Source organism: Dinoponera quadriceps, unplaced genomic scaffold, assembly GCF_001313825.1.
Source record: "Dinoponera quadriceps isolate SergipeBrazil2010 unplaced genomic scaffold, ASM131382v1 scaffold1352, whole genome shotgun sequence".
Lineage (NCBI taxonomy): Eukaryota > Metazoa > Arthropoda > Insecta > Hymenoptera > Formicidae > Dinoponera > Dinoponera quadriceps.
In genome coordinates this window covers 1,568,024-1,595,764 of record NW_014555567.1, presented here as the reverse complement: position 1 = coordinate 1,595,764, position 27,741 = coordinate 1,568,024, and the positions used below count along the sequence as shown (strand labels likewise).

General features: G+C 47.5%; 1 protein-coding gene and 1 long non-coding RNA gene across 2 annotated transcripts in view; one reads left to right on the top strand and one right to left on the bottom strand.

Moving 5' to 3' along the window:
• LOC106744699 overlaps positions 1–27,741 on the bottom strand; it is a 185,799-nt gene that overhangs the window by 43,468 nt on the left and 114,590 nt on the right. The gene's annotated exons all lie outside the window — the stretch shown is intronic.
• LOC106744696 overlaps positions 1–27,741 on the top strand; it is a 171,482-nt gene that overhangs the window by 84,439 nt on the left and 59,302 nt on the right. The window contains exon 3 of the mRNA XM_014619655.1: positions 15,086–15,154. Coding sequence (XP_014475141.1) covers positions 15,086–15,154 — 69 coding nt within the window. The remainder of the gene's footprint in view (positions 1–15,085; positions 15,155–27,741) is intronic.

Genomic DNA, 27,741 nt, shown 5'->3' with positions numbered 1-27,741 from the left:
AGGTGCTCTTTCGCCGACGGCAGCGACCCTTCCGCGTCCACCCCGAATTCATTTCATTCCCCTCACAAACGCCGGTAAGAGGGCTCTCTGCCGTGCCGTAGCGAGTCGGTAAGGGATGAAATCCGGCGATTCGTCGCGGTCACATCGGAAAACTTGATTTATCGCGAGCACCAATTTATCGGAATTTATACGTTCAATTGCCGTGACCTTTGCTAGCCGCGGTTAATTTCTCACGCGGCTCCTGTAACGCCGCAAAAATATCGGGTGTCGGCTGGAAACAAGAACGGTCAAAACACCGGGCGTGCTTTCCTCTTTTTTCAGGCAACGGCCAACCTGTTATCGTTCTCGTTTCGGCGCAAACCGCACGCCGATTAATCGCTTGAAAATCTTCGGCCGGGCCGGGTTCACGGTCGGCGTGCGGTTTTTTCGCAGATTCGCCGAAAACCGCGCGGCCGGCCGCAGCGGGAGCCGTCATTGCCGTGGAAATTCGCGCGGTGCCAGCCGATGAGATACGACGACGACGACGACGACACCGCCGATCCGAGAGGAGAGAAAAACAAAAACAGAGGGAGAGAGGAAAAGGGAAAAAATACCGCAAGGGAGAACGAAAGTTCGAAATAGCGGAAGGAAGTGCATCGGCCGGAGGAAATGGGTGTGTTCGCTTCATCCGGCTTATTGCTCGCTCGCCGCTGGAAAAATGTTGTCGTCCGCCGACTCGTCCCGCGGACAATCGCCCGCTTGCCATCCGCGAGAGTAAATCATATCGATTTACGGATGTCGCTCCGCGGGTGACGATCCTTCGCGCGTCTGTCGACGTCGCGGCCGGAACCGCGAGCAAATAAAATTCACGCGATCTGGAAATTGTTTTTATTTGTACTCGCCGCGAGAGTCCGGAGAGGAATTCATCGGTCGTACCGACGTTTTTAAGGTGATGGACCAAAAGCCGTGGGGACCGCTCGGGAGTTATATTTCCTCGTTTTTCCATCAATTCTATACCGCGCCGATAACTCGCCGGGAATATTTTAGCTCACGTTACAGAGGAGGTGCGTTAAAATTGTGAGTCACAAATTGGCGGGAAGGAGCTGAGGCTTAAGATTACATGAATTCGGTAATTAACCAAACGAACGAATTTACCCTCCGGCAATATTTTTCAAAGTTCATTCGACAGAAACGAAATATACGCAAGACACCGCACAGCGATGTTTCCGACCGTTGATATGTCGATTACACGCCAGCATTATTTCTGCAAAGTATGGACGAGCATTTCCCCAGCACGAGTAGGCTACGCTGTGGGCTGCAAACATTTTCGGAAATAAAGTCGCGCGCGTTCTCGCGGCAGATATAACTTACGCCACGATCGTTTTAATCGGCCCATTTATAAGGATCGTTTTACTTTCGCGCGTGTTCGGCCTCCGTGTTTGTCGCGAGCCCGAAACTTTTTTTTTTTTTTTCGGCGTTTCGAGCGCGCGCGGGACCGCGTGTAGCCAACGCCGGTCAATTTCCTCGATGTCGGCGCGGCCGACACCGAACTGCACTTCCCAGATCGGTCATCGCGCGCACGAGAAGCGCCGTTATTTTTTGTATTTTTATTTAGCCTCGAGGGTCGCGCAGGGGCGGCCGGACCCCGTCGGGAATCATCGAAAAATCACGCGTCTCGTGACGCGGACGTGGGAACCCGGCCGAGCGTCATTGGTTCCCGATATTTCCGCAGCTCGGCGCGAGCATTGGAAGGACACAATCCTCGCGCCTGATTAAACAGCACGCTAATTCGGCAAACTCATACATCCTGAAGCGAGCGCGTCGGTAAACTGACGTCGTACAAACAGGACACCCGTTGAATCCTACGAAAATATTGATTGGCGGTGGAGTTTCGCGGATATACGTAGGACTCCTTTGTGCGTGTGACAAATATGCGCGGTCCCGCCTATTTAGGATTGCCCCCGGAACACGCGTACCGAAACAAAAATACGGCGGTCTCGGCGAAAATATCAAAGAAAAAAAAAAGGGAGGGGAAAAGGAAAAAAAACCCGGGGAAGAGAAGAGCCTCGCGGTCGATAGGCGAGAAATTCGCGTGTAATCGCGAGGCGGTGCGGCACGATATTGAAATTTACGTCACGCATGTTACGAAGCCTGCTCAAATTAGAATCTCATGTACCGGGTACGACGAAGCATACATAATGTACAGTTCAAGTGTGCCAAAGTATATTTTGAAAATGTGCGAAGTCAGTCCCGTTCGCTGTAAGGCAATTTTTCACAATTGCCGATGTGTCGTTTGAAGGGCGGTTGTAAGTGCAAGGTAACTTTGTTCGATGCTGCATTCGTCTTAAAGCTTAATTTATCTGTCTTGTGTAATTTGTTTAAATGTATACAGGCGTGATTCTACGACCTCTTCTTTTTCCCGTCGTTACGTTTACATGTGTGACCGTACATTAAAGCCGCCCATGACCACGATTTTGCCGGACCGAAAAGAAACATGTACGACGACGAATTGATCTCGAACGGCATGCAGCTACGAGGAAAATGATCTCGACGGTTTTCGAGCAGGCGAATTCAAGAGTTCTACAAACGGCATATTGCGCCAACGACGAATATTGGACTTTTAATTGGCATCGGTATTAAGTAGCACGCCGCTTTAAGTGCCGCAGACATGATACTTTTTTAGGATATTTGTGATATACTACGTTTAATAATGGCCAAGTTTGCTCATGAGTGATCGCGTTGCGTCTCCCGATATTTTGTCATCGAAGAGGGTGATATCTTGAATTTTGCCAAGGGTAGACTCCACGTAGTGTTAATTAATTTTTATCCGACACGAATACACCTGTAAGGTAGAGGGCGTGAAATGAAGACGCGCCCCTCGTATTCCGTCGATGGCGATTAAATAATCGCGATAAAAATATTTCGATCGCGTTCCCTAATCTTTGATGACACGGTGGTCCATGAGAATCAGCCCGCATGTTTCTGCGGCTTATGCGAGCTGAACTTTGATATTGCGACGTCCCGGGGGGAAAGTAGAGCCCGCTCGTTCTATCTTCAAAGTCCCCTCGTCGACGAGTCCCCCTTTTCTCTCTCTCTCTCTCTTCCACCCTCGTAACGCGCGCATTCGTGTCGAGTAAGCCGCTTGGTCATCCATCGGCATTTTCGTGTGCGTTCGCATGCGCTCACCCCCTGCGTGTGCGTGCGTCTGTGAAGGTACGCACGCAAGCGTGTATCTTCTACGATCCGGCGATACGTCCGCCTAGACTCTTCACTCGGACGCGTCCTCTCGCGCGACACTGCTGCGAGAAATGTCGCAAGGAGGAGCAAGATCTCCGTGATTGACTCGGTCCACTCATTACTTCATCAGGGTTATGCATTCACGTGCAAACGCAGGACTAAAGGTGGACAGAATTGGTGAGAGAGAGAGATGGACGGGTTCGTACGGTTTTCTAGGTTGGTACATCTCCGCGTACGTAACCCAGTATAATACCGACGCGGCGGCGGCGGTGGTGGCGGTGGCGGCGGTGACGGTGGCGGCGTCGTCGTCGACGAGTGTTCTGCCTGCCGACGAACCGCCGCCGCCGACCGTCGGTGGCCCAGGCCTGCGTCTCTCATTGATTACGCGAGAAAGAGGGAAAATTCCGGCCGTGCGTGCCTGGAAAGGTGGCGTAGGCGTGGCAACGCGTCGGCGTCTCGGCGCCTTATTCGTTGAAAACTTTGCGCAAAAGCACCGCCCCGACCGCGCGCTCGCGCGGTGTCCTCGGCACGTGTGCGTGAAGCCCAGCTGGGCTACCCGAGGACGCCGGTGTAACGGTGCGGCGTCGGTGCGCGTGTGTGAGAGGAAAGAAGAACGGGGAGGATGCCCCCGCCGCTGCCTCCGCCGTCGCTCCTGCCGCCGCCTTCCCTCGGACCCGGCGTTCCACTCGTCCACGGCGACGGCGCCATCATTCCCCGCCAATTTTTTTCAGAGGCTGGCTCCCTCTGCGCAGCCGACACCGGAACTGCCGTGCTCTTTCTCTCTTCTCGCCCTCTCATTCCTCCTCTTTCCCGACGCGCTTTCTCTCCTCTACCATTTGACTACCCCCCTCCCCCGCCGGCTGTCCCTCCTTCGGCGCAACCACCCTGCGCCCTTCCATCGGGCTCGTTCGGCTTCGTTCGCTGCGCTCGCGTCCCTTTTCCGTCCTCGTTCCGGCGAGCGCTTCCTCCTTCTCTTCGTGCCCGTCGAAGAACGACGGTGGGAAGGACGCGAAAAGGGACGACAAGGGCGAGAGCAATAAAAAGGGGGAGATCCTCGAGCGCGATGATAAGCGTCGAGAGGGGTCTCCCCGTCGCGAGAGACGAGAGGGTCGATTTCCGGTGGTGGGAATTTTTCTCGGCGCAGAGGCGGCGTACACCAACAGCGCCCCCGTCTCTATCTTCGTTCGCTTTTCCTTTTGCAGCGCTGCAATCGACGACTCTATTACTTCCGCGAAAGGGGAGAGAACGCGCGACGTAACAGAGAAAGACAGGGAATGGCCGAGGGCTGTTTGACATACGGGGTGGACGCGAGGTGATCGCGCAGCTGCTAACGCAGACGTCCTTTTCTTCGTTAAGGGCGGCTTGTGTTGCGCTGCGGCTGTTTAGCAATTCTCGAAATGCGACCGGTGCGATTTATACGAGACATCGGCTACGATATAGTACATCCTGTCTGCGCGCTAAACAGCCGCATTTATATCACGTTACAGACGCACCAGCTGATTCGCGTTGTTTCGAATGAATTTCAGCTTCCCACGTTCCGTCTATTTTTTATACTCTCTCAAAACAATCCCGTTTTTCTTACGCTACGTTCATCGCGCGTATGTTTTATGAATATCGACGGCGAGAGAATTTTGGTTTAACGGGATATCTTAATATTTATCCTTAATATATACCCTTGATGCACATTTGTATAATGTACGCTTTAGTGGAGACGTAAACGTTTCTATTAATACTGTTTGCTGTCCATTCATCAGATGCGTTACTATCGAGCTATCTGAAACGCGCGTAAAAATATTTTATATTTATTTCTCTTTCATCGCGAATAGAATCATAACCATTGCGTGGAGATGAATCGCAACATACATCGCCGCGACTATTTGACACGTTTTATCCGATCGGTTCTCTCGGTAAATGCGCAAAAATGACGACGCGGGATTTCTGGAAACAGTGCCGAATTCGAAGAGCGATATCGGGTGTGAGCGATCCTGAGACATTCGTAGGAGAACCGGAACGCGACTGGTATTCGCATTCCTTGACAGCGGCGCGCACGTGTCTCGAACGGCGGAGAACGCGTGCGCGTATTGACACGCGCTGATCGAACGCAGTGACGCGCGGGCCTCGTCACGAGGGCGAACCAATACGGCGTGATCCAGGCGGTACACGTGCGCGCTCCCGAGTAGGTATTCACCGACGAAGGTGGGCCACGTACGGGGGGTTAATAAGTAGTTGGCGCTCCATCTCCGAGGCGAAACCCCCCACCCACCGACCACCCCAGCGAGGGCGTTGAAAAATCAGTCTCCTTACAAAAAGGACTCGTTGAAAGGGACCACCGTAAGGGTGGGATTCCACGCGGGAGACCGGGATGGCCGGACAGAACGTCGGAAGGGGGGAATGAGTGGTGAGTTTGAAGGGGGATGGAAAAGTAGTAACGGCCGTGGGGAGACCGGGGGGAGGGAAGGGGAGTGGGAAGGCGGGAAATCGGGCAACGTAAATACGGAGCACGTTGCTATGCGCCGTAAGCGTCCGCCCAGCCACCCTTTTTACAAAGGGTGCCCTGAAAGTACGGTACGTGTTACCGCCGGGTAAAAAGGAACGAATGAATAAATTAGCCTCCACCCATGTGCGACGACGTAGAGAGAAGGGTCGGGCGTATCGCGTGGCACGCCATTTTGGAGAACGAAGGTCCCCCACGGGAGAAGGACACGGCGTACGAAGGATTCTTCTAGTCGCTCGATGCATTTTACATGGATCTCACGGCCTTCCGCCTCTTGTTCTCCTTTTTTCGGCTCCACGTTCGTTTCCCTTTTCGAATTATCGCACATCGTTCTTCGATCGGACCGTACGCGGACTATTCACGGAGGAGAAAGTGCTTCGTTATCCCAATTGCGATAACGTCGCGAGATGCCGATGTATTCATAAAAGTCACCTCTCGCGCGCACGTGACATATCGACAGCACTAGGGACGACGAGAGACATCTTCAAAGTGGCTACTTTGCGACAAACTTTCGCTACATTTTGAAGCTATTAATAATTAATAGCTGGCGATTAGCGTCGCATTTACGTGCCGGCACGCTCCTCTGTCGTTGTTAATTTCGTAAGATGATTATCGTCCGTGTGATTTTATTGCAATCGCGATCTTCGCTCCCGCGGATACGATCGGACGGTAGCAATTCGATCGGCAGCAGCGTACCATCATGAATTCGAAATGGTAAATAGCAATAATTAAATCGGAAGTCGAGCGAATTCCGCACGTTGCACCGATGAATTCGACATAATCGCCGACAGATTAACCAATAGCGTCGCTAATCACTACCGGACACGACAAGCTCGCGTTAGTTGTGTACTAGTAATAAATCGTGCCCGACCCGTCTGACGGCCGATAACGAAATCGAAATTCTCCAGGTGGCAAATTCTGCCGAGAAGAATCGTTACTCGCGCTGCCCATAAAAGAGACGAGAATTGCTTCGGATATCTATTTCCGTCTCTCTCTCTCCCTCTCTCTACCTATCTATTCCTGTCGAGGCACGTATATGTGTCTGCATACGCTCGCGTGCCGTATATACATTTATTTATCCCACATCACGCGGAGTAAAAGCCTGTGTGTGCGCATTATCTCGGAACATTCCTTAAATACCATACGTCTAATTACAATTTTGAACTTTGCGGAATATTAATTTACGCGGCGATTAAATCGCGTAAAATGCCACAGCGTGGCACACATCGACCGATGCTCCCCGCCTGGTTAACACACAAATATAGTACTTCAACAGTACGCTCCTATGGTATAAGATATGACAATAATTGCCATGCACGATAATTAACGTGCGACTTGTGCGGATAAGAGGAAAAAGAAAAATAGCACAGGAATGGATTTGCGCGAATCGATCGCGGAACGACACTCGTGCAATCGTCATCGCGGTCCCCTGCGAGTCGATAACCGGCTGGAAGCATAAAGTAGCGATCCATAGAGCGATTGGAGTCGGGGATAGGGATAAAGCGGATCGCAAGGAGAAAAAAGGAATTCGTTTAATATCCAATTTCCGAGACGTCAATCCTTTAACAAATTACTGGTCATCTCTGCTCGGGAGGGTTCACAAGCTCGAAGCACATCTCATTTCCCGTCTTTTTCATCTGTCCGTAAAAGAACGGACGTACACGCGTGCGTACGTGCACGAACGCGTGCGTGCCAGGAGTTTGTAATAGCGGATCTGAATTTACAATGTCCCTTTGGTGCGCCCGGCCAGACGCGAGATTCACTGTCAGCTCCAACGGCTGCGAATTTCGCCTTCTCGCTCGCGCGTCCACGACGTCATTGTCATCTTCATTAAAGCGTCCTTTCTGTCCCGTCTGAAAAGAGAGAGAAAGAACCGTGCCAGCTCTCGATGCCCATTAAAGCAACACGCGCGAGACTCGCGGCACGAAACGCATCGTCGTCATCGGGTGAGTTCGAACGGAAACAAGCGATACAAACGCGCACGAGGAGGATCCCCGAAGATCGCGTATTCTCGCCTGGCGCGAAGGTAGTAACGGCAACTTTGTTCTCCCCTCGGTTTTGCCTTCTCGCGGACGGGCCGCACCCACCATAGATCGGTGGAAAAGGGTCGCCCGTTCGCCCGCTCGCTCGCTCACTCATTCGCGGTGGGGGAAGAGTTGCTCGGAGATAGTAAGCTCATTTATACCTGGGACGTGCTTGCGAGGTAAAACTGCTGAAAAATGATATCCGAGCCCGCGTCCCGCGGATTCCCGTCCGCCATGGCCATCGCACAGTCGGCCGTCGCGTCCCCCTCCCGTCCTCGCCTCGCCGCCCGCGGTCTCATATCGCAGATAGGAAATTCTATCCTTCCGTTTTCGTTGCGCATCCCCCCCNCCTGGGCTTCCACCTTCGCCGCCACCCCCCGCGGCACGGGCGGCGCGGCGGCCCCGCGACGGCAACTATTAAAATCCGGGATTCCATTTAACGGTTCACGGCAAAAGACTGAATATTTTCATGGATAATTCGCGCGATGAAATGTTACGGCGGTGCGTTACATCGGCGAAATGTTTTAAAAGCGTCGGTGGTGCGCAGTCGGTCTCGGGCTACTTTACAATTCCGCGAGAGATGTTACGATTCGACGGCGTTATTTGCGATAGATTGGAACATTGTCAAAATATTTCCCTTCGTTTCAACGGCCGGATAATTACCCGCGGAAATTCGTTGCCTACAGATAGAAATACATACCTTCCCTTCCTCACGAGTCGATTGATCCACAATTACGGCGATAACGACGGGCGCCGCGTTTATCTTTTATTACTGCGCCGCTCACTGTGGCCCGCATTTGTATCTCACGTTTAACGCCGATGCGGCCGCCCGATTCTCCGCCCGTGTCAAAGTTCTATACGTGACACAACGATTGATACGTTGTATCAATTTTGCCTCTCGCTCGCACGCTCGGTCGGTCACCACAAGAAAAAATTCAGCCGGAGACGGGGGGAGAAAACGCCTCTTTCGACATGCGACGACGGCGGGCATTGAATTTTCTTCGTGCGTGCGGCAGACTCTTAATCACCGAAGGCATTCTGCCGAGTTTACGGACTGGAAACACGCGGCTAGAAAGTGACTCGCGGTCGCGGGTTCCGGAGAAGGAGGTGCAGCAGGAGGAAGAGGACGACGGGGAGGAGGAGAAGGAGGAGGAAGGTGGGACACGCGAGATGGAGGAGCAGTCGGTCTCCCGGCAAAAAGAGCTGGACGAAGGTTAGATTAATGGTTGAGAAATGCAAATTGTCCGGTAACCCCTGGGGCGGAGAGGGGCACGCGGTGGCCCCTCCGGTGGGTGGATAACGGCGTCTCACCCGCTTACCAACCAGCAAAAACCCCTTAGAAATATATCGTAGGTCATTTCCCTTGCTAAACTCGAGGAGAAAAAATTACCGGCGAACCCTGGAACCGACCGTGCCGCGCGTCCACGAACTCACACCCCCGCTCTTTCGCCTCTTCCACCCCGCGGCGCTCCTCGCAGCCCCTCACGGTCCCATCTCGCCTCATCCTGTAACCAGGCTTGGTCCGACGTTCAGAAAGCGGACTGACCAACCGCCTCCCGGCGCCTTTTTCGGAACACGCGCCTCCACGGAAGGAGAAACGCCGGAATATATGCGGGGCACGGAACAGAAAAATGGCCGCGAATTTGTTTTGGGTGGGTGAGACGGGCAGTCGGGGGGAGGGGAGAGAGCGTGTGCGCGGAATTCCTATGTCGCGCGAAAAAGGGGTAGCATTCGCGGACGGGGCCGGATAATCGGCGATAGTTTATTTTTGCCAGCGGATTAAATGCCTCCCCCCCTTTTCCGCTTTCTCTTGCCCTGCCGCAATTCATTCGCGCGATTTATCAATGCGTTCAATTGATTGTCCGAAGTTCCGCCCCTCCTTCCTTCGGCGCGCGCTTTGTCTTTGAGCCGCGTACCTTGCGTTTGATCGATCAGCGTATAACGGGGTTACGGGATGTATCGAAGTAGGACGTCTCTGCTCTTGAGGTATCGGCGTCGTTGCACTCCATTCATTCGTTAGTGTGTATTTTAACGTTTTTTTCTAAAAACTCGCGATTTCACCCAACTGTCCCACTTTCGTTCCCTTCGTATTGTTCGTTTTGCAATTTTTCCAACACGGGTTACATGCTTTTCGCGAACGGACTGTTTTTATTTTTTTAACGATACAAAAGATTCCTCCTCGTTAACCGTGCGAATAATTACAAATTATTAATTGTTGATGCGAACGATAGCGATAAAATGTCGAAATTTATCCGCGAAACGAACATCTGAACTGGAAATGGGAGGGAAAGCGATATTTATGAAACGTGAGGATTTCTATCGATCGAGATTTTCGCAAAAACCGAAGAGACATTTGAGAAATCGCGATTTCGGATCGAGTGCTCGGCCGTGATTTCTTAAAATAATAATTCGCGCAGTTTTTCAGCGCGCAGCAGCGGTGAAAAGTGCCGGAGAAACACGATCGGTACACCGGATGACAAAAAATCCCGTTACAGCGCATCACGTCGTGTCCGTTTCATCAAATCTTCCGACCGATAAAGAGCGATGCCTCGGCGTCAACCTGTGGCGTCCTTCCACCAGGACGCCCGCGTATCAATATTGGCGCGTCTCGGTCGTTCGGACGTAGTGTCAATCGCGTCACTTCATCCGTGCACATTGCGCGCGCGCACGTACACACACGCGTGCACACACCGTCCGACCTGGTTCTTTTCGCCGCTGGACACACGTTCGTGTGGCCCCGCGTTTTATCCGACATATTGTCCTCGACACAGAGAGAAGTCGTGCCGTTCTTTCGCGCGTTTTCGCGAAACGGCGGATCCTTTAAGGATCGCGCTTGTTTTTCGCGGCATCTTAATTTACATCACCGTCCGCGACGGCCTCTCTCTCCTCATTTGCGAGGCGCATCATCATCCCGCCGTTTGAAAAATAAATGGAAAGTTTTAATAAAGCGCGCTACGCTAAAAAAAGAAACATGCGGAAAAATGTCAGCCGAGCGGCAGAAGTTGCGCAACATGTGAATATGCGAACACGGAGGAAGTTACATTTCCGTTTTGTACGACGAAGAGGCGCCGCGACGGCGGTATACGGCGGCGGAGTCGTCGACGGTGGTCAGTATTTCGCAATTAACGCATTCCTTAATCCCCGGTAACTGCTGAATATTTCCGCATTTGCTCCTGGCCGGGCTACCGTTGTAGCAGCGGCCGGTAACGGCTGGTACCGGCGATAATCGCGAGCCACCCCTCCGCTTATGCCGCCGCTAACGGTTGCTAAAAGTTGCGCGCCATAGCGAGGGACACGGTTGTACGCGCGCGTAAATCTCGGAAGGCGTTTTCCGGGTGAAGCGCGGCGAGGGAGAGTGTCGTTTAAAACAGGAATCCCGGCTACCACGGGAGAGAGAGAAACCGAAGGAGGCGAGCGCACAGGGGGTGAAGAGGAAATGATGAAAAAAGGCGCCCGGGCGAGAAGCGGGGTACACTTATTTTCATTCCCGCCACCTCAGTCGGAAGAGAGTCCTGCGGGAGGACCGCGCGCGCGGCCTCATTTGTTACCCTTAATGTCCTCCTCCTCGTCCCGCCGGCCCCGGGATCTTATGAGGGAGAGGGCGGTGCGCGCCGCTGTACGCGCGATATGGCCTTAGCGGTGGCCCTCTCCAGGAATATATTTCAGGAATTATGGGGAATTCTATCGAGCAATGTACCGCGATGATTTATCGCGGCCGGCATCCGCGAAAGTAATAATGGAGAACGTATCGCCCTCTCCTTCGGCGGAGCCGCTCCGTAGTCTCGCCGCCGCGATTTCGCGCCTCTCCATTGTCCTCGGGCTCGATCGTCGCGATCGATTTCGTTGCGGAGGCGACATTTCTTTCTACGCCGGAGGATGCCTCTTCCGTCTCGTTCGTGCCGTTCAAACACCTTGCTGCAATCGATAGCACTTGTTCGTGAAATTATCGATGCACCCTGTGGATAGGATCTTGTAAAAAAGAGACGGTAGAGAAATTATTCGAGAGAGGAAATTTGAATTTCATCACGGTAATTCATAATTTTTTATTGATTTTTAAATGAGCGTGTTATAATTTTCCAACACGAAGACCACTGGAATGGTATACCGGGTAAAGAAACGGGCAATTTTTTAATTTCATTATGGACTTAAGAAATTTGATTTTTATTTTAAAGCACGTTTTGTTTCCACTCCACTGCCCCATGATAATTAAATAGAACAATACCGGCGACGAGTTGGCGCGTGTATTCATTAACCTAACCTAGTCTTGCCCTAAAATAATGGTGGAGCAAATGGATTTCTAAAATCGCCCGTTTCCTTGTCTCACCCTATATAATTTCCTACATCGCTCGCGAGTACACGCAATTTCATATCAGAAACACACCGTCGAGTTAATTACTTTCGAGCAATGACGCGTGAAAACGGGGGGGAGGGGGAGAGTTTGAAAATCCGCGGGTCTCTCGAGCGCGTCGCGCCGTCGAAGATTTTATTTCTCGGTCTCTCACTTTCTATCGCGCCGGTGCGACCCTCCATCCGGCAGAACGCGTATATTTGAAAAAAAGAAAAAACCGCCGGAACAGGAGCTCCTCGAGAGGAAGTTGCTTCGGAGTAATTAACGATTACCAATCAGCGGCGCCCACTTGGGCTCACTCGAGGACGGGAGGGTCCGTATGGTTTCCACGGTGAGCGCGCGAGAGGAGACGGGCGGACGGGAGGAGACGCGGAGACGGAGAAAGAGAGCCGGACGGCGTGCGGTCGTTTGCTAATATGAATGTCCTGTCAGTAGCAGCGGCTCCTTGCCAAGAACGTACCGCTTGCTAATATGCCCGGTTGAAGGGAATATTTACGAGGGTGAAAAAAATATCGCCGCGCGATACCCTCCTTCCTCCGTCATCTCCGGTTTGATGAGGGACCCGGCCGCTACTCGGGTATGAAGGCGCGAATTGGATTTTCTGGGAATCAATTAGGACGCGCTTATTCTTCGCGATCTGTATGTGTCCGTGCCAAAGACCGGCGTAGACGCGGAGGAATTTTTCATCGGGATGGTACGGCCTCGGTTTTCCGCGCGCACCAACGTACGTGTATCGATAGGGATCAGTGGTTCTCAGAGCTCTCCCGGCTGTGAGCGACTTTCTAACGCCATGTGCTACGATTAAGAGAGAACGTACGAATAATCATTGATAGCGATTTACGCACGGATCATCGCGCGTATGTTCTACTTGGCTCTCCGAATTTTTGTCTAAATCGAGTATCCTGAGAGAGAAAGAGAGGGAGAGGCTTTCCTATATTTATTCTCGTGAATAATTTTATTTATTGTAAATTAATTACACACACACACACATACATACATATATCCACTTGGCCGGCGTATATGGTTTATTACCTTTCGCCGATAAATACGTTCAACACATCGCGAAAGTAGAAAAGTTCGGAAAACCGCTGATGCATTAGTCGATACACTATATAGATTTATCGAAGGCACGAGAAGTATTTGGTACTGCAATACGATAACGATCGCATTTGTCGATCTACGCGAATATCCGTAAAATTTCTATACTATATCCTGATTAAAATAACGCGCGTCGCATTATCGCGCGCACATAAACACGCATTGCTTGATATCCGAATGCGCGATTTCCGTGTCGTTCTAATAATAATTTCGCAAAACACGCGCGAAGTAACGCTTCCGGGTAATTTCGAGATTTTCTATCGGTATGTGTTGTCGCGACATCTGAAAACCGAGCGCGCTCTGAGACCGCTCGTCTAGAAATATAATATATTAATCCGGTGCATTCGTATCGCCGACACTTGGTGTGAACGTTCCCGGACAAACCGCGGGAGTAGATTAAATAACGGCGTCGTAATGAACGCCGTGGTATTGATCGTTCTTTGGCGTCGCCTTATTACGCAGCGAGATATTTTTTTATGACTCTTTCTGTGCATTTTCCAGTGACATAAATTACGGGCATTTCCTAGCCACGTACAGCGGAGCACCTTCGATTTATTCATAAAAATAGCCGCATTGTCGAAACTCCGTTTCCCCGAATGCCGCCGGGCGTTCCTTTTTTTTTTTCATGTAAATTTTACCGCGCGGCGGAAGGAGGCCTAATTTTTTTCGCAAGGGCGGTTCCCGCCGCCATTTTGCGCGGGCTGGAAGGGTCGCCAGGAGCCCCTGAATTTACTCTAATTACTTTCCCGGGATATTACGGCTCTGCAGAAATGTTATTGATAACAACTGCTTGTTGGCTCCGCGTTATACGGCTTTCCGCCGACTGTAAATTATTCTTAAAATCGGGGCGATTATTTATAATTTGCACAAATATCGTCATTAGATCTTACGACCTGTTATTAGCGATGCGAGCTCTATATTATTACCCCTCTGTTCGGCATTAAGAGGTATTTTTATTGTTGCGGTTATGTCGCTCGTTCGAAGAAATGAAAATACATCGCTCTACATGGGGAAACGTGTGTTTTACAGTGTAAATATAACGGTTCTTAATTTTAAGTTTCTGCCGTACACAGAGCCTGAATTTAGTCTGTGATATGTATGTGATATTTTATTTACACCGCGGCACAATGGTCGATACGCATTAATCGGGAGGGAATGTTGTAATACCTTTATAAATAATCGGTAGGAATGCAAACGAAATTTCGTTCGAGAGATCTGCTCACTTGTTGGACGATGACATAACGCTGTTTCGAAATAGTACGCGATTAAACGCGACGAAAATTGGTGATCAACCATTTTTCAAGAATTTTACAGCTGTTCTCTGCATCACCGCCGTTAAATGATACTCTATTTGCATTTAACGCTCTTAACAATAATTGCGACACAATGTGTTCACTTTCTAATTCAAGCGCAGCGTGTACGCGAATTTTAAAGAGTTGTTTAAATGTAAATGAGGTGTAAAAGGACGTCCATTTTCCTTGTTCAGTGTTTGTCTATGTTATTGCAAGTGCGACATTGATTAAAATCCTGACGTTTAAAATAAACTATTTGGTACCGCGCAAATGACTGAATGAAGTTACTTTTATTCGATTCTTGGCGTTATTATGCGCGTCTCAATTTATTCATAATTATTATAGGAAGGAAACACATTCGCGGAGGAATTACATTTTCATTCCCGCGATTTCTTTGAGACTCGTTCGTTAAAAAAAAAAAAAGAAAACAAAAATTTGCTTCCAATATGTGAGCTCTGTAAATAATTGATGAAATTGATGAAATTATCGCGCTCTTGTTTGCGCTTAAAAAGAGCGTATAGCTAAAAAATATTGCGCCTTTATGTAACTTTGATTTTGATGGCACCTATATACTGAACAACATTTTTATGGATTCCGTGTTCTCTTTTTGCAGCGGCGGCTCTGACAAAATGGCGAGCGTTGAGAAATCATGCGCCGTCGGACAGAAGTTGCGTCGATAAAGGTAGGAGATATTTCTGCCGTGTTTTGCGAATTATTATCCAAGTTTCAGCCAACTATGTAACAACCGTTTAAGCATCGCGTACGAATTGAAACGATATCGATCTTAAAACTTTGCGATATACGCGAGCAATTCTGTTCGTTCGCGTTGAATCCATCTCGTATAAACAACGTCCCTCGTGTGTTGCGTATTGTTGAAAATAGCAATATTTCATAAAATGCACTTTCCATTTTGTTTCACAAGCACATATATATATATATATATATAAGATAAAAATAATATATTTATGTTATATATTATTATACTATACACGTGTAAGAGAGAGAGAGAGAGAGAGAAGTAACGCGTATTTCACACAGCTGACCGATGATTGAGTGAACTGTTAACAATTATGTAATTCCGATATCTGGAATCGCGAAACATGAGAGCTCTGAGAGATCATGGAAGAGACCTTTGTCTTCATTAGGCTATCGATCGGCGAGTGCATTACTACGGTGCATGAACTCCGAAACGAATGAAGTCAATCCCTCATGCATACACTCACACCGGCGCTAAACAATGCTGCTCGGCCGACGATATCGGATTGTTTCGCATTTACGTGTGTAACCTAACGTCACGGTTTACAAGACGAGTTGACACGGGTGTAACTGATTATTATTTTCGCGCATTTAACGATCCGACATTAATCGGGATGAAAAAGAAATATTCATCAATGGGGGAACTTTTGAGATTCGAGAAAATTCGCAGGCGTGTAGAATTACCGGTCGCGACGCGCGTATTTTCTATTTATTTATTGATATAGAATCCAATGAAAACCGTTCCGCGTCGGTGCGAATTTGCGTTAACCCCAAATCAATATTTGTAATGCGTATACTTCGATTGTACGCACGAAATAATATCGGGAATAAATTTTCCGGTATTTCTATCCGCTTGCGGTTCATTGATAGACATATTAATGTGTACATGTGTAACGAAACAAATGAAATCGGCTTGTTACTTGTAACTGCGATACTACGCGATCGTACGTATCCAATAAACGCCGGAGGCTGCTGGTAACTCAAGCTAATTCGAAAACGGTAGCCGCTTCGTAGATATTATTCATCGGATATATTTCCACGATAGTAAGTAGCGAAAAAGAGGTCTCGAGCGCTGGCGCATCGCGATAACCGCATTAATTATGCAAACATTTTCCCGAGTAAATGTATTATTCTTACGGAACATTAATTTGTTTTGTTTTTAAATTTTAGGATAGCGCAAAAAAGCAACGCGCGCGCGCATTGCTCTTATATCCGTACGCACGCTATTACCCCCTGTGCGGATTAACACAAATTTATCATCATCGACGCACGGACGTGAGCACGCGCGCGCAAATATCGGCCGTCGCGATTACCTCGAATTTAAAAAGGTCATACGTCGTCTAAAAACCGAATCGCGTCCGATTTATTTCCTTTTTCCTTTCGTTCCTTGTTTGTGTTTTGTACAGCGCGGGCAGGCTGTTCCGTAAATTTCGGTGCCGGTATGCGCGACTAAGTTGAAAGCATTACCACGTAAAATTTTAAATAGCCCCGGCAAATCCCTACCGCTGCGAGCGAAATCTCGGAAAAGCGCGGGAGGACCTAATGCCAAACAATTTCGAAAAATTCCGGATCGATCTAACCCAGTAACGGGCGTCGCACGTGTAACGGATTGAATTTAATCCTAGCCATTGTTCGTAACCAGAATTCACCAATCATACGCGGGTCGATCCAAGCCCAGGTGCGATACATCGTTGGTGTGCCGAAGAGTTTGATAGCGGGGATGTTCTGTTGCCCTTCAGGATTTCCTACCAAGAGGTTTTTCCACCATGAAGCAATCGCATAATTATATTTCGCGATTTAATCGGCCAATTATGAAAGAGCGTCTCTGTTTTCAGTAACGAACCCGCGGATTTGCTTTTTCGGTGGCGGGGCAAGACGAAAATACAGGGTGTCCAAGTGAAACGGTAGGAACGACAGTTATTCGATTCTCCTCTGTTCCGAGACGAACATTTCTTTTTCAAGTCGAATATATTTTCGATCTCGACATTTCATCTCCGTTGCGGGGGAACACGAAGATTCGATTAGCGGGCATTACGTTTCTCCGTGATAACTTATCGGTGCGTAGATTATTCATCGGATGCTGCTCATCTGACGCTTTACATTCCAAAGCGTCGGACACGCGGAGAAATCGAGTTTTACTTTCGGCTATTGCAATTTCGCGATGGCCAGGAATCGGTGACCGCAATACCGCTCTCGCCCGCCTTTGTGTACGTCGGTCCCTCTCCTCCGGTCTCCTCCTCCGGTGAGCACGTGTGCGAAAACGGAGCGCCCGAGCGCGTATTAAAACCGCACGCGCGTAGGGGGGACCACGCGGATTTTCGATCCTCCCCGCCGCTTCTTCGCCGACTTCCAAACAGGCGCGCGCGCTTTACAGCAACGAAAGCGACAAGCGGACAAAAAGGGTATTCCGCCGCCTAATCCTTGAGGAGGCCCGCTCGATATCGCCGCGTCCGGTTGGCCATCGGGAGGGCGCCGAATGCTGAAGCCGCGCGCGTGCGGTGGCGCATAATAAGCATTAGCCCTCCCGTTTATAATCGCGCGATCGGCCGCTTATCCAGGCCAGGGCTGCCTGGACGCGCTGCGGCCCTTTGTTTGCGGAGACTTGCTTTTTCGAATGGGCGCCGGAGGAGGAGGGCGCGGAGGGAGAAGGGGGAGTTGAGCGGAGGAGAGCGAGATGCGAGTACAAGCGAGTCGCAGATAGAGCCAGAGGAACGCACCCCCTACAGAAACGAAAACGACGACGAATGCTAAACGATCCCTCAACCTCAGGCCAACCCTCGGCAACCCTCTTTTCCTCGTGTTTCTCCGCGTTGTACGGCCTCGCTGATAGGGTGGTAGTCCGGGGGTGCCCGTCGTTGATGCGAACCTCGCGAAAGATGGCTGCCCGCCATTGTCCCCGCCCGTTTTGGTTAGGCACTTTGAAATATTATGCCGACCGTATCGCCGGTGCGGTTACCTACCTACCTACGCCCTGGCTGCGTCTATTACATTATATACGCTAGGACCGTCGGCGATAAGCGACATCGCGCTGATGAGAACGGCGATATCGCTCGGCTGGATTTTGTCTTTGAAGAATTTTTAATCAGCCGCGTGTGTGCCTAAGAGGGAGCCGACTTTTCGCTTTACAGCGGACCGGCGGAGATTTATGCCGGCTGGAGACGACGTAGGAGACACGTGTACACTCAAGACTACGTGACAGTCCCTACAATTGAGGCAAAGTGCGTCACGCATTCGCCGGAGCGTGCGATCGTCGCGATCGAGATTTCCGTCCGCGTGGACATTTTTCTTTGCAGTCTTTGTTGCAATTTTTGCTACGACATAAACACTATTTCAGAGTTACTATCACAGGATATCGGACGCTAGCTGTCTCATTCGCCGTAGACTTGTAGTTTAGGTCAAATGTGGATGAAGAGGTTCTCTCTCATTTTGCAAACTACGCTAAAATTTGTATTATTAATTATTGAAAATGCCCATGTATAGAGGCTTCTTTAATTGATGGCTCGAAAGTTTTCGTGGTTATTTGCGAGATGGTAAAAGAATATTTTGTTCAGAATGGTCTGATCTACACACATATGATAGCTATTGCATCTAGGAACAAGTTCAAAGGATCGAGGTTCAAGGTCTAATACAAAGTAAAAAATTTTGCGTTAAATTTGATACATTTCACATGTCCTAAATGATCCACACAAATATTTGTATTCATTTAATACAGGATGAATATGTGGAAAAGCAACAAATTATGTGAACAAATATCATGTGAAAAATTAACACAAAATAATAATATCCATAATGTGTTAATCGACACTAAAGTATAAAGCGTGTAACTTACAAATGTTATTTTAATACTTACACATGTTGAATATCAACTCAACACAAAATATATTGAGGTAACATAAACACAATATGTTAAATTAACGCGCGGGTATGTAAAAGATTTAACACAAATTTTAACAAGGGCCGATTTTAACACAAGTAGAAAATATTTTTTACTTGTGTATACTGATGTTCGTCGCTTGGTACAATACAGCCGTCATATATTTGTCTAGATTAAGCTATTCTGAAAAGTCTTTTATCTTGCAAATAACTACGCAGATTTTTGAATTATTAATCGTAGAAGCCTTTATACATAGCCATTTTCAATAATTAATAACTCAAAATTTGGTGAGACTGTTTGCAAAATGGTAGGAGACATTTTTGTTCACACTGATCTAAACTACAAGTATATGACGGACGGGGCGGCTTGCATCAGACACCCTGTACAATACTTTAATAGCTGTATATTAAATGGTTGATCCAGTCGTTATGATCGCAGTCGAAGAAATTCAGTCGCTTCGTCTCGATCAGTTGGATTTATATCGGCTACTGCGATCAACCTCATTACCGCTAATACGTGACAATTCGTTCGCGGCAAGGATAAAGTTTTACGCAACGTATCGCACCGGGGGCAAAAAGCGGCGTTATTCCATTGGAAGACCGTGGTCTTTCACCCTACACCAATCGGTATTTCATTAAACATCGGCGAGGGTAGATCGATTGGATGAAACGCAACGTCCGGGAAAAGTTTGCGAATCAGGTTTCCGAAATGCACACGTCAATAATTTGCATTCCGATATCGATGCTATCGCGGCGGTATCAACTTTGATTATTATCCATTTTCCCGTGCTTATTTCTTTTCTGTCGGCGTATCCCGAGCGTTCTTCCGTATCCTCCGTGTATTGAGACATTAATCGCGTTGTGTTACATCTTTACGTCGATAAAAATTATTTTTCCCCTCTTTTTTTCTCTTGTCATAACGTCAAAATAATTCACATAAGCGCGACTGCGTAATTGTAACTTTAAACTTATAATTAATTAAGTCCTATACATGTAATTATTCGACAGATATATCTTTAATTTTTGTCTGTAATGGACCCAAAGTCGAATTCGACTCGCTCTCATGTTCTCACGTCTCTTGCTCACTTTGCCTCATATCATTTATCATTATCTCGTCACTTTGGTACGCTGGAAAAAATCTTTATACGCGCAAGAGAGAGGCCACTTCCTTTTGACACGTCGAGCGATCACCAGCTCGCGGGAGATCGAGCATTAATTTCCATAAGTTATTCGACAAATAGAGGCCGAAAGGAAATCTAACCGATACGCGTTTCCGTTTATCTACGCACGCATAACATCGTGAACGCATCGCTCCCAACCAGTAGTGCATCGGTCAGGTGCAGTTTGCCGTGGCTGTGCTCGTTCATTTGACGGAGAATCGGATTTCATTATACATAGCGCGGCTAGATTGAACGGATCAAACGAAATGCCGATGAAAAGTTTGCGAATAGGCTTTTTAGAAAGAGATCGACACGATTTCGCGTTGGACTACATAGGAGCAGTCATATCGCGAGCTAGTTCTGCGGTCCACGGCAAAGTAACATTATCGGATATTTTTACGCAGCCGATCGCTTCAACGATTTAACCGCCGTCTCTCTTTCCTTCCCTCCCTTCTTACCCCGGAGCGAAATATACTCTACTCCACTCCTTCTCTCTCTCTCTCTCTCTCGTTTTTTCTCCCGACAACGAGCTATCAAAAATCTGTAAGAGCGAAACTTGTTTCCGCGATATATCTTAAATATCAGAATTTTTCGGTGTCACGAGAGAAACGGCCGGGGGTGGAATCGTGCAGAAATAATACAAACAGCTCTCTACGTATCGCGCTGGTCTATCGAGGACTGCAATCGGTTATTCGCAAAGAAGAAATATTAGCAACGGCGCGGCGATATTTCAAGCGTCGCTTAATACGGTGCGGATACTTTATCGCTAATATGTTCATTAACTTTTGCGTCAAGGTCGTAATTTGTGTACGCATATGTGCCTTATCGCGTACGGAAGGGATTATTATTGCGATTTAATGAGCCCCCGGAACTTCGTGCCAAAATTAAGCGATAAAATGACTTCTCTCATTTTTAATGGCGTTTATCACTTTGGCCTTTTAATTGATATACCGGCGGGCCATACACGCACGCCCACACACACGTACACACATATACACAAACCTTGTGTGCGTGGGTTAATGAAAAATTTTTCGCGGTCGTCATTATAAACGCCGACGCGTTAATGCGCATTTTACCGCATGTGGATTTTACAGAAATAATTTAATGAACATCGATTACCGATTATTAGCGAAGCAGCTGTATTTAAGTTGACCCTGTGTCGTTCATCGATCTCTACTATTTCCGGCACCACTCTCACTTGATATCAAATGGCCGGAGCGAGCGAGCGAGCGCGCGTTGTCGTCGTCGTCGTTGTATGCACCGCGAAGTTCGTCGTATCGATGTCCGCGCAATCTTGAATTGATGTAAACATAAATTCCACGGAAAACTCAATATTTTCCACCGTATTTATTTGCTCGCATTGTTTTTCCACCGTTTGCGCATTACCTTCGAAACGTTTAGCCTTCGTGAATCGAAATTTTCTCGATCGCGCCAATGTATTTCCTTACAAGCGGAGAATCTCCACTTCGCCGACGACTAAATCGCGATTAATTAATTTCGACGAGTACCATGATAACGTACACACTTCGAGGAATTCCTTAAAATGAAAACGCGAGATTTTCATTCGCAAAAACCATGTCGACGTGATCATATCTCGCGGACCGAATGCACGCGAATCTCGTGTCATCGATCATTAGAAGCCGAATTATACATCCGATCGAGCACTTTTGATCCCGTGGAGATCTATTTTTCGTCAAAATTGCAAATTTGTTTCCGCACTGTCAATACGCTCTCTCTTTCCCTTTTTTTTTTTCAAACCAATAGTTTTACGATAAAATAAAATGTTTCGTAAACAGATATCCCGTTGCTATATATACATAAACAATGCCGAGGCGATCGTTATTACATTGCCGATGCGAATTCTACGTGTCTCCACCTCGTGTGGACTTACGTGGCGCTTTCGTCGCGCTGTTGTTGTGTATTTACTCACGCCAGGATGACTAAACATCTCGAGGGTTAGCAGAGATAAATTTCCCCAAATTTCTCTGTGCGAAACCGGATAGACGGACGACGCGTGCGTGTGCAGCCAGGCAGATTAATCAAACGGTAGAAAAATTGGAAGAGGAAGCTATTGACAGCCGGCGCGGTATAAAAAATAAATGAAATTCAATACTCGCGCCTGCGATGGGCGGTTAATAAGCAAAAATCTGTCAACCGCCGCCGACGGCTCGGCTGGTTAACACATCCCGCCTCGCGTGCTTCCGAGGAAAAACCTCCGAGATACCAGTGTGATCAACAATTCATTATGCCCCTCCGTCTCGTGACTTGACGTCGTCTGCTTAAATAATTGCCGATATCTCACTAGACCGTGGATTGCCCGTCTATACATTGTTGACAACGCGTGCATTTTTGACGACAAAATTCACGAGGAATTATCGTAAGATGAATAAATGTCCGCCGTGAACGTGTTGCATCATTCGTTGCGCGCGTACTTTTCGCGTTTTATTTATAATTTACGTCGTTGAATTTATTCAATTTGGAAATTTCAATATTGTTTTCAATAGTGAATGTCTCGTGTAACAGCATATGTGCTTATTAACATTCTGCGATTTGTTTAAAATCGTTTTCTGAGATCGAGAAGAAGCCACATCGCGGTTTTGAGAGGAATCTTGTTTGTTTTAAACAGAAAAGCATTGTGAAATTTAGAAAATAACATTTTTCGTTATATTACGTTCATTAGAAACATCAAGGATGACTTTTCTTAAGTAATGCTCTTCAACAGATTGATATTTCTTAACGAAACAGACGGATAATAACTAGATCAGCGTTTGCTGCAACTATTTACTTACTATCCTAAATTCTGGTGAGTTCATGTACAGTATGAAAGTACCAATTAGTATTAAACTGCTAGAAAAATTATTATTTTATCAAATTTTACTATAAGCAGCGTTTAAAATTGACTAGAAACTTGCTTCGCGCAATCCGACGGCAAGCCATCGGGTCGGCTTGGTTTCGCCATCACGGCCAAGAGAAACCGAAAAATCTAACGTAGAAATAATTGATGAAACTTATTTCTATGGACTGTATGCAGCTCAAATAGGTAGTGCAAAATAGATTTTTCACAAAATACAGAAAAGTTAGAGTGATTTTTCATGTTACGATATTGCCGCCTTGCGGGTGCCGTCGGCACAGGAATGTATCGGGTTAAATGATTGCAACGTGCTGTTTTTTTTTTAAATGTCACAATTTTCCACGCATTCTGAAATAATTACGATTATACAGCATTATACAGCAATTTTCGTTACCTTCAATCAATCTTTTATCAGATATTTTTGCGTAAGAGAGCGATGAGAGCAACTCACTTCGTCCTCATATCTTATTCAAACTTGTATCTACTTGTAATATCTGCACTCTTCATTGATATTTCGTTGAAGTATGACATAGTTGCAACATACTTGAGGTGTAATGTATGTTCACAATGAAACAGATTAATATTAATGTTATATTCAAGCGTCATGTAGAAGGTTTGCTTTTATTCGTTAATTTTTACACACGGCGATAAGATATTTCGGAAAATCTTCTTAATTCGAGTAAAATTCAACAGTGATTTTGCAGGATAGTGGAAGAAAAGTCAACAGTCGTACAAAGAAAGTCAAACAGTCGATGTTTGAAGATGTGACGCGCGACGAGAAGATCAGTCGTACGGCATGATAAATTTCTCCGGCCGAAAATGCATTCGTTAACGAAGACGCATTATAAAGTACACGTTAATATCATCCGGAATGTAGAAGTTTTTCACCGCAAGTTATTATTCAAGCGGCAGTATGACGAAGATATTTCCGCGAGCCGTACGCGCGCGCGCGCCTCCATTTTTACGTCGGTAAAATGTCCGACGGAAGGCGAACCGTTCGTTGCGTTCGCGAAATTACGAAAACGCATTTCACCTTCTTATTCCGTGTTGTTTATTAAGTTCCGCGGCCCTTTTTTGTTAATCAACCGAATCCACGACCGCGGCGTTATTTCGCGCATTAATCTAGAAATCTATGAATAAACGTCGCACGAGAGAGGGTATTTCTGCGTGAAGATATCTCTCCGGCTTTCGCACGCGTATCTCACGTTATTTCGGAAAAACGTTCGTTCGCGAGAACGATATCAATGCCGACGGACCGTCTGAAAAACGGATGGTTCGTTTTTTTCGCTCGAGACGATTGTAATTTCGCTTCGTTGAACGCGCCAGGATCTTCGAGTGCCTCCGTTTTACAATGCGCACGATACGTGTAATAATGTCCGCTAAATACGATTTCGGTGAATACCTTATCGCGAAGAATATCGCGGACACACGGCTGCGACGGCGCCGTGTGAGCTAAGGCCGCCATAAAAATTCGGTGATTTCAACCGACGGCGAGGGCAAGGTCTCCTTTCGTCTCGAGCATCGATTCATGCGCACTCGCACCCTCCTCCATTTTTATTCGAGGCGTAACATGTCTCTCCCTTTCACGACCCGTGGCGCGTACCGGGCAAAATGGTATCTCAACCGTTATCTATCGCGTTAAAAAGCGATCCGGCGCGAAGTAAAAGACGCGAACGGTAACTCGCTTTTCCGTGAAACACGTCAATTGTTCGACTTCGTTGCGAGGGCTTGCTTTCCCTCGCGCGTCAGCGAGAACGTACGTTTTCGCTGTTGCATCGAATACGCGTCATTTTTTGTTTAATGCATATTTATAAATACGTATAAATATCTCTATTTTGTCGAACAAATATGCGTTTTTATAATATCAAGTCCTACATGTATCGGAATTCCGTTTGATTGTTGGGTTTTATGTGGATTTATACTATATCAATAACCGCGGCAATAAAATATAATCGCGGCACGGTCGTTATGAATTTTTCAATTCCCTCTTTTCGTTTGCTTTCGTAAGTTTCACCGACAATCCCGGAGCGCGTCAACTTACGTGTGTTATCGGTTAACAAATATTCAACGGCTATCAAATGGCGATCAGATAATAATAGCCTTTTTTCGGGCCCGTGATCAAACGTACGTTTCATAAGCGCGTTATATGAAAAATGGCGTTACACACGACGCTCCCCGTTCGAGGGAAGAAGTGGAAAGAGATCGGACTTAAGTGATAATGGAGCGTCGAAGATTGAATTTTCCATGTTAATTACGAAACCGATGACACGGAACGTAATTTCGTACGATAGTGGCCCATTTTCGGGTAATCATAGCCGAGAATTATGTTTAACGTAATTATTTTGTTGGTAACTACGAACTTTAACCTTCTCATCGGCGTTATAATTCGCGTGCGGTTCGTCGCCCTTTTACATTTCTCTCGGTCCGTTTAAACGTTTAAATAAATATCTGCCAGTTGTACATACATTATTAGTTTCGCATTTGTTCCCGATCACTTTCCGTTTTCAGCCGGCGCCCATGTGTGTGTGCATGTATGTTTGTATGCGCGCGCCGCGCGATTTTATTGTTAGTAATTACTGGAATATTTATATATCTCGCTCGTGAAAGCCGCGCTTTCGATTTCTATCACGCGGAACGCAGCTCGGCCGTGAGAGACGTGCTCCTTCGCGCGATATTCTTTTACAGGATCCTCTTTACGTTTCGGTGTAATTTCCAGGGCACGGGGTATTATGTAATTCACTTTGTGCCCGACTTCGCGACCTGAGCTCCCTCCGCTGTAAAACTAACGTTTTAATCGCGTAAGAAGAGGATTTCCCGTTTTACTTACAGAGGAGAATAAAAAAGTAATCGACGGAAATCCTGCGGAAATCTAAAGTCGGAGAAGTGCGCGGATGACCTCCGGCGATTACCCGGCGCTCCTTCGCTTTATCCGTGATCAGAAATGGAAAGTGGATCGCACTTTCGATTGCCGACGAAAAAAAAGACGAGCGAAAGACGAAGAACGTGAGAGGGTGAGGGAGAGCGAGAGAGATGAGTCGCAGAAACACGAACCGCACGCTCCACATTTTCATTACGTTTTTATTTCGATTGATTGCGATTAATTGGGCCGCTTCACGGCGCAATTTAAATTATTCGCAATAAAGGCGAACACAGAATCCGCACGACAATACCGTCGCGCACTTCTACGTTTCTTTTTTTCCCGAGAAAGAGCTCGTTGGATCAGATTGCAAATTTATTAATACATTTTGCGGATGGAAAAAGATATCGGGGCCCGGTAGAAGTTAGGTGTTTCCGCGGATGTCGGACGATCTTGACAGAAAACCGATCGTACGGGCACTTTTGCGGGCCCCGGAGCTAAACGTGTGTAATTACATCGGACTTCGTTTTCGAGTAATGAGAATAAGAGAATGCGAAATTAACATGTGAAACGTTAAAACGACACATTTTGTGCGATAGAAACGGGCCGTTCAACTGTCATCGTAAAATAGCCGCCCCCCTCGCCGATATTTTTAATTAAATCGTGTAATTTTTGCAAAACACATCTCATCTGCGAATCCGCGACGTTTTATCGCGCGTTCATCAAGTAACAAATACAAGCGCAACTTTTAACACGGATCAATCGAATTATTTCCCAAAGTCCGGTTTGCCCATCTTTCGTGCGCTGGGGCGCGCGTGTGTGTACCTCTGTGGTGTGGCTATGTGTGTGTGTGGTATGAAAAGTTAGGGAAATGTGCCGACTCCCGTACGGCGGAATATATCGCGGACGGCGTCGATGGATGAAGGTCCGACGAAATTTTTCAACTGCTGAAGCACCGAATCGCGAAGACCCGAAATAAAATTTGCTCTGCGTCGCCCTCACGCCGGCACCGCAAATACGCCGAACATCGAAACGAACTTCATGACGATTTCATCGACCGATAACCGCGATTGGTTTGACGTTCCACCGCACACCTATGATTCGATAAGACTCGAAACGACGGATAAAATATGAGATTTATTAGACGCGAGTGCGCCGTCGCACTTACAATTAGCGAATACCGCCGTTCGTTTCGCCGTGGGCACGCCGCATCGAAATTCGAGGTTAATTTAGTTCCTGCCTTTTGTTCGCCGCATCGTCCGGCCCTTTTCAACGTCGGTGAACTTTTTAAACGCGGTTCAGTTGACTTTTGCTTTTCAACTCTCGTTTCACACAGGAACAAACACGTTGAAAGAACGTTCAAGTTAGCTATTTCGAACTGTATTATCCGAAAACGTTTATAGGAAATTTGTTTTCTCTGTATAAATCGTACGCAAGCTTCGTCGGTGTTGCCCGATATGTTGCTTTCCGAGCCGAAAGACCAGTAACCACGGGCTATCTCGTGACAAGTATGATCGTCCGAGTATCTTTCACGTTGTGATTACGATAATCACGGATCCATTAAGTAAAATAACGCGTCGATGAATTTTTTTCCACGTCTACCGTGCCGAATGCACTTTATTTAACATGGAGATAAAAAGTTAGACGCCCGCCCGATCGAGCTCGCATAAATCCTAATATTTTTTGTAAAATATTATTCCCTTACACGAGCGTATGATAATTACGGCGCTGTATAAAAAATGTGCGCCTCGTTCGCTGTCCGGAATCAGAAA